Source organism: Callorhinchus milii, unplaced genomic scaffold, assembly GCF_018977255.1.
Source record: "Callorhinchus milii isolate IMCB2004 unplaced genomic scaffold, IMCB_Cmil_1.0 Scaffold29, whole genome shotgun sequence".
Lineage (NCBI taxonomy): Eukaryota > Metazoa > Chordata > Chondrichthyes > Chimaeriformes > Callorhinchidae > Callorhinchus > Callorhinchus milii.
Window position 1 is genome coordinate 835862 of NW_024704770.1, and position 8048 is coordinate 843909.

Below are 8048 nucleotides of genomic sequence, written 5' to 3' on the forward strand. Positions count from 1 at the left end.
GTTGAGTGGGAACAGATATGGGGGTCGTGGCCATTAGTAGGTTCAGGTGCGGCGATGCCATTTAAACATCTCCAGCCTGAACCAACGACCAAAACTCCACATGTAATTTTTTTTCCGCAACCAGTTTTGAATGACTAGAACCAGGTGTAGTCTAGTGTTTATTATTCTATCCTTCCCTTCTTCTCTTTTCTCCCTAAAATTCTCTGCGTTATTTTCCAGGTCGGGCAGCCTGGTAAATACTACAGTGAGTGCCCTACCCCTCTCCCCACCCTTTGCTTTCTCCTCAAGCCCCTGCGCTCTCCTTGCCTATGCCCTGACTATGCTGCCCCAGCCCTTGCCTCGAGTCCCCCCTTGGGAGATTCGGCTGCTGCCCCTGACCTGAGCTGTTTTCGCCCAAAATACCCCAATCCCTGTCCTACCTCTTGCATCACTCCAATTCAGTCCTCCTCTCCCGCTGTCCTCCTCACCTCCTATACCCACTTGGCCATCGCACAACCTCCCTTTCCTGCAGCCTGGGAGTCCTCCATCAGTCGGCCGCGCTGACTATCCCATCCCCATTTATCGCCACAAGGCCCACTGGCCCCAGAACCCAGGGGCAAATCTCTCCTCCCTTACCCACAATCCCACCTTCCTTGTCAATCCCTTTCATCTCACACATTCTTCGGCTAACTCTCCCCTCCACTTTGCCCTACAAAGTGTCCGCTCCCTTTTCAACAAAGCGCTCAATGTCAACGACCTACTTGTTAATAGAAACACGGATATTCTCGCTATCCCAGAAACCCAGGTGACAACATCCCCCTGACTGAGTCCACATGACCGGGCTATACCTTCCACCAAACCCCGTGACCTATCCACAATGACCTCACTCGCCCTATCTCCTTATTCGTCTGGTTTCTTCCCCTCCTTTGAGCTCATTACACTCTTACATCTCTCCAAACTTTCCCACAAAATTCTATTCATTGATCGCCCCCCAAACCTCTACCACCTTACTCTCTGACATCCCCACCCTTCCAGCTTTCTTCTGCCTCTGCTATGAATGCCTCCTCATCTTAGGCAATTTCAACCTGCTCTTCATCCACTTTAGCGCTATCTCCACCAACTTCTCCTTTCTCCTCTCAAAACCTTTCTCTCTACATCACTTTGCCAACCACGTCCATGGCCACCCGCTTGAGCAAGTAACTGCTCCGGGCCTCAGCATCTCAGACTCCAGCATCACCGACAAATCAACCTCGGAGCACTGCTTCACTCCTTTAACTGCTCAATCCCTCTCCCACCACTATTCAATCCACACCCTTCTCCTAACAACCATGGAAATTTTTTCCCTCCCACTCCCTCTCTGCTGGAGTCATCTGAGCTCATGCCTGTCTGCGCTTCCTCCTGTAATGATTTACCCTCCTCGATTGCTGTCCCCCATAGCACCCTCTCCACCACTCTCAATGCCTTTGACAAACCTATCCCCCCGGCCCACCCTCTCCTCCTAAACCGTCTCCTCCTCAGGCAATTAATCTTGAGGCACCAGCCATCTCGCTCCTTCTAACTACAGGTATTTGCCGACACAAGTACCTGTTTCAAATATAATTTAATGGTCCATCGGCAGCTCTGGCTGGACCACATTCAAACTTGCCACTCCGCATTGCCTTTGATAAATTGTCCTTCTACTCTATCGTAATCTTGAAAGACGAGGACAAACTGAGGGACATCTCCACTACCAACCAACAGCAAAATTGAGGGCATTTGTTAAGCTACCTCTGCCCTTCTAAATGCAACTCCATCCCCATCTCCCCCTGACACTCCGGTCCCTCTCCATCCATCTTCCCACACCTTCAAACCTGTCCCCCTCCTCCTCTCTCACAACCATTATAACCCATACAAAATCCACCACCAGCTCCCTCGATCCCATCCTTACCTTTCATCTCCACCTATTTGTCCATCTACTTACTGAAACCTTCAGCCTCTCCTTTTCTACTGGCGCCACTATCAATAATCTCAATACGGTTGTAACAGATGGTTGTGTTTTGTGAGATATACTTGTGTGAAACTTGGCTGTGTGTTCACCAACAGAACATAGTCACTGCGCTTTAAAATATATCCTGTGAAGCTCCTTTCAATTTCACAGCAAAGTGATAAAGTGCTATATCAAATGCAAGCTGTTTATTATTTGCATTAATATTATTATTAACTTGTAACGTGACTGAGATACTCATCTTAACATTAAAATATTGAAATTATTGCTCTTATCTTTGACTTCACAATAAAATAGCCACGAACAAAAACACACAGACAGATTCACAGTTGCACTATTAGTCAATTTTATTTTGCAGTTTATTTTCGAAACAAATTCATGATCCATTTAAATGGGTACTTAACGGCATTGATTAACTCCTCCCTGAATCGCGTCTGAGCCAACGCGTAAATGCAAGTGTTAGTGCCGGAACTGAGCAACTGGAACATATCCACAGTGAATGAAGCAATCTGCAGCGGGTGAGTGAATGGGTGTTGCTCATAGTCAGAGTTTGTGCTCCTGCAGTATAGGAAGAAGACAACGTATGGCATCCACAGCAGCACAAAGCTCCCGGAGATGGCGAAGAGCAAAATAATGGATCTCCTCCGACTCTGCAGCTCGGGGTCACTGCTGCCCTCCTTTCTGCTGTGTCCCAGCAGAGCCCTGCGTTTCCTGTTGGCTGCCAGCACATGCCTGACAGTCAGAAAATTATCATTATCAGGAAATAGGGGGCGAGCGGACAGAAAATAGTGTCAAGCCAATCGAAGGCTAACCATCCTGGATACGTGTAGTAGGTGGGTTTTGTGCTACAACCTCTGGGCACTTTGTCTATGACGTAGTAAGGTTCAAACTTAAAGTATACGGCTATGTTCTTCAGGCAGCTCAGCCCACACAGGGCGGCAGTGATCAACTGTGCAGTTCTCAGTGTGCAGTACTGAGCCTTGAGCTTTGGGTAACAGATTGCTACAGAGCGGTCCACAGTGAAGGCCACCGTCAGCCACACCGAGCAGTCCACCAGGATGTAGTTCGTGGCTTCACTTAAGCGACATACCGGTGTGTACTCCAGGAACGATGTGTAGAAATAGTAACGGAAAATGAAATATATCACAACATGGAAAATCAGCACCAGTAAATCTGCCGTCGTCATAGCCAAGAGGTAGAGGGACACACCTTCAGAGAGGCCACATCTTCCCCGGAGCAGTATGGCAATTGTCAGCAAGTTGGCTGTAAGGAAGAGGAACAAATTAGGAACATCTAATATTCTAATTGTTTGCACTAAGTCACACACATATAATAAGAATAATCCTTGCATTTGATATAGCACTTTGACACTTCTTCGAGATGTTTCAAAGTACTTCAACGAATATCCTGTAAAGTGTATATTTCGTGGACATAAACATGAGAGCCAATGGCGCACAGCAGTGTCCCACAAACAGTTGGTGATTGAAATCACTCTTTTTTNAAACAAATTATTTACCCTAAATATGTGATCTGCTAATCGATTAATACCCGGGTTCCTACCTAACGCTCGGTAAGCAGAGGCCTGTGGACATAACGACTCCACAGCTGCATGAGTCGTGAGATAAGTTTTCTCCTGAGTCAATATATCCTCGTGCAGTTCTGTGCTTTGGGACATTCTCCCAAAGAGAAAGAATCTCTAGCAATTCAAAGGGTTGGTATCATTTCATTATTATTAACATCATCATTCTCACGTTTGGTACTTTATCTTTTCATATCAGGAGAAAGACTCAACGTGTTTCAAAGTATTTTGCAACACAATGTTCCACAAACCTCCATGAAAAGAATGATCAGTTATATCTGTGGTATTGCCCGCCAGGACATTGGGAGACTGACCTCCTTCTCTTTTTGATTAGCACCGTAGTTGACGTCCACCTTAACAGGCACAGTTAGGACCTCAGGTCAATTGGCTGTCACATTCACCAACAAAACACACAGCCTCTAAGCTTCACAGTAAAATACTCTGAAGCACTTTGGGGCTTCATCCTCATGCACCGAATTCAGAGCTGCACAGATGGATCGGATGAACCTCTCCCAATTGAGGCAGATGTAAAGTTTCATTGATAAATGAAACTTATTGAAGACCATCTGAACATTGGTCAATGTAGACCACAAGTCTCTTTATAATTGTTATTAAACTGGCGTTTGGTAATTTGGTCCATGAATCCAAAATTGTTTGTGGTACTCTGCTGTACACAATTGGCTGCCGCATTAATATTATTATTTTTATTAATATTATTATTATTATAATTATTAAAATATGCTTCTGGATTTATTTTTTTATTCCCACTCAAAATTTCATAAGATCCGATTCTGAATCATCTTCTCATAAAACTAAAGTGCAAGTATTGTTTTGGATTTAACTTATTACACCAATTTAGATTATAAACACTAAACACTAAACTCTTGTTTAAACACCAAAGATCCCATAGCTTGTCATGGACCTCAAGATCCTGTGACACTATTGGTGAATACAAAGAGTTTCTCTCTCACAGAATCATGTCCGTCAATCCCCCAAATAGATTAATTATTTCCCGCCTGGTTATGAGAGATTACTGTCTGCAAATTGGCCATTGTGATCACCTACAGATACGCAAATCAGTACACTTCACAGTAAATTCCCTCCAAGTCAACTCTCCATGATCTCTTTCTCTGTTATTTCCTGCAGCATTACCGACCCGGCTTCATGTCCACCTCCCTGCCCAACGCATAATTGAGCCATTCTCCTCTCGCTCCCACCATCTGGAACTCAATCCCTCTGCCTCTCTCCCTCATTCAAACCTCAAGATCTACTTGTCTGACTGCGCTTTCGGTCATCATTTCCCCTCTCCACTCCTTTCAGTTCCCACCTACCTCCATCAAGCTCAGGTGCTCAGACAGCATATCAAATGCTATGAGACGTCCTTCCAATGTGAAATGCGCTGTGAAAGCATAAATTATGTTGGATTGTAAGTCAAGAAAGTCATAGCCCAACAAAGGGTGACATCGGTACAGTAAGAAAATGTTGGGAGTGAAGTGTGTCGGAAACAGAATTCGGGAAACAGTGGACAAAGATTAGGTGGAAATGCGCAGAAAAAAAAATGCATCTTTACATATACAGCCCCTTTCACGTTGGAGGGTGTCCCAAGGCATGCAACAATTCTGGATTGGCACCCGAGCTGCGGGTGGGAATCACTGGCGGTGTGGAGGGGAAAGATGAACAAAATTGAAATCAATCAAGTAGAACTTGGGACATATTTTGAATGAACTGAATGAGGGAATGAGTTGGAGGTACTCCGATGCAGTTCCAGAGGATAGGGAGCAGTTAGGCTGGAAGTCCACCTGCTGATATTGCGACTGCTGGAGTGGGTGACAGGAAGCAGGTAAGTGTGGTTTGAGGAAAGGAGCGACCGAACAATATACATTTACAACAACAACAACAACAACAAGATTCCATTTATAAAGCGCCTTTCACGTCAGGAGGACGTCCCAAGGCGCTGCACAGTTGGGTCATGACCCGAGCAGGGGGGAAATGGTCAGGGTGAGGGGAGGGAAGGGAGGGAGCGAGGAGGGGGGAAATGGTCAGGGTGAGGGGAGGGAAAGGAGGGAGCAAGGAGGGGGGAAATGGTCAGGGTGAGGGGAGGGAAGGGAGGGAGCGAGGAGGGGAAGAGAGTCGAGAGGGGAGCTGAAGGCTCGGTCAAAGAGAAAGGTTTTGAGACCGGCCTTGAAGGAGGAAAGGGAGGAAGCGGCGAAGGCACTGGGGGATGGAGTTCCAGAGCCTGGGGGCTGAGAGGCTGAAGGCCCGACCACCGATGGTAGGGCGGTTGGGTGGGGGGGACGTGGAGCAGACCGGAGCCAGAGGAACGGAGGGTACGGGCAGGTAGGTAGGGGATAGTAGGTTGGAGAGGTAGGAGGGAGCGAGGCCGTGAATGGCCTTGTAGGTGAGGATGAGGATCTTGAAATCAATCCTCTGGGGATGGGGAGCCAGTGGAGGCGAGCGAGGGTGGCAGTGATGTGGTCCCGAAGCCTGGTGCGGGACAGTACATGAGCTGCAGAGTTCTGAATGACCTGCAGCTTGTGGAGGGAGGTGGCGGGAAGGCCGGCGAGGAGAGAGTTCCCGTATTTCATTCTGAGGATACAAATTGTATTACCAGGGATTCCTATCACTACCAGAAAATGGTAAAAAATGAAAGCGGTCGTTGCAATTAATGCATAAGCCATGTTCTTGACTCCACTGAGGCATTGACTCACACACAGCGTCAAAGACTTGTGTGGTGCAAAAGACACTCTCTTATATCTCTTATATCAAGCAAAGGAATGCTCCACTGAGACCTGTTCAGTTGCACACTAATGGGTGTTAGTTACAGGCGAGTGGATAAACACCGTTAACTTTTATCAGGGAATAGAATAGTTTATACATATGGGTATTAAATTACCGGTAAACAACTTTGACAAGAAAATAACAATGTGATTAGTTTTGTCAGTCTGGCTTAGTTGGTAGCACTCTCGCCTCTGAGTCAGAAGCTCATGGGTTTACGCCCCCGTTAGGACTTTGAACTCACAGTCTGAGCCGACACTCCAATGCGTTGGTGGTGGGGGACGGGCAGGGGCAGCTGGAGTATTGCTGTATTTGTGGGAGTGCGTCCTTCAGATGAGACATTAATCCTAGGTCTTCCACATGTATGAGGATGACACACAAATCTACTTCTCTCTCCTCCAGCTGCTATTCCCAGTCCGCTGATATTCTGTTAGCTTGTCCAACAGACGTCAAGGACTGGATAAGCACAAACTTCCTTCAACTGAATGTTGACAAGATGGAAGCCATACTCTTGGCTTTCGTTGATGTCTTCTCTCTAGCGGTTTAGCCCTTCTGACCCTATCTGATCTTGCCCTGAGGCTCACCAAATCTGTGCGCAACATGGATTCAGATTCAATTTCCAACTTTCCTTTGTATCCCATACTTGATCCTTAGCCAATAATTCCACATCCACCTCCGCCAGATTGCCCTGGCCAGGACCACTTTCCTCCACTACCGCCATATTGCCCACCTCTGTTCTAACTTCGCTCCAACAGCTGCCAAACTCCACACGTTTGTCATTTCCCACCTCGCCTCACCTACTCCAGTTCCCTCCTCTCTGCTGATCCCAGCTCCACTATTCACAAAATTCAACTAATGCATAATTCTGACACCCGCATTCTCACGGGCACTGAACTCCATACATCTATTGCTCCAATCCTTGTCAAACTCCAATGGCTCCTTTTCACAGACCGGATCGACTTCAACATCTCATTGTCGTATCTAAGCCCCTTCACGCCGTGGCAACACCCGATCTCTCCAACCTGCTCTCTCTCGACACCGCAACCTGCTGCCACTGCTTGACTGTCTCCTGTCTCCTCCTTGTCCCCCGGACCCTCATGTCCCATCATCGACGGACCTGGTTTCAGCCACTGTGCCCCGAAGCTGTGGAACTATCTCTCTCTAAATCCCTTCGCCTTACCACCACACTCTCCCTATTTTCAGGTCGCACTTGAAGACCTCTTCGACTGTCCCTATGATCACCTTCACCCTCCCCTTATCTCCACATCAGACTGTTAAGCGCTCCTCGACACCATCTGGTGTCCGCCACAGATCATGAAGTGCAATTCAAAAAGAAAAGCGCGTTTCTCTCCTGGTTTCCTGGCCAACAATCCCCCAAAGAAAATTGGTCACTCACACTATCGCTGCCTGGGCTATTGCTGTATGTAACTTAGCCGCCATGTTCACCCACAAACCAGTCAGGCTTCAACGGCCAACTGAAAAGACATGGATGAGTCAGAAGTTCATGCGATCAGGCGCCATGTCAGGGCTTTGGACTTGAATCATTCAGATTAACCCTCCACTCCGGTAACGCTCAGGTGCAATGTTAAACTGATGTCATTGCTCCCCGTTCAGGTGGACAATAAGGATCCTGTGGAACCATTCAGAAATGGAATGGGGCTTCTCCCTGTTTCTGAGGCAATAATACCTCAGATTAAATAGGTTTTTCACTTGTGGCATCCAGATGTGGGC

The 8048-nt window shown here is 47.1% G+C and overlaps 1 protein-coding gene across 1 annotated transcript; it reads right to left on the minus strand.

The window, feature by feature from the left end:
• Positions 1-2322: 2322 nt before the first annotated feature.
• On the minus strand, positions 2323-3149 carry LOC121851098 (probable G-protein coupled receptor 139). Its single transcript, XM_042344615.1, has 2 exons — positions 2776-3149; positions 2323-2695 (listed from the first exon to the last, which is right to left on the minus strand). The coding sequence occupies exons 1-2, from the start codon at positions 3147-3149 to the stop codon at positions 2323-2325; spliced, it is 747 nt and encodes a 248-aa protein (XP_042200549.1).
• Between the last annotated feature and the right edge of the window lie 4899 nt (positions 3150-8048).

What these genes read in the sequence shown, in the direction of transcription:
- LOC121851098 (XM_042344615.1), bottom strand. Translation starts at nt 3,149, where the DNA reads ATGACGACGGCAGATTTACTGGTGCTGATTTTCCATGTTGTGATATAT. An exon ending in TACTACACGTATCCAGGATG is followed by an intron (nt 2,696 to 2,775) that starts GTTAGCCTTCGA and finishes TCTGACTGTCAG; the next exon opens with GCATGTGCTGGCAGCCAACA.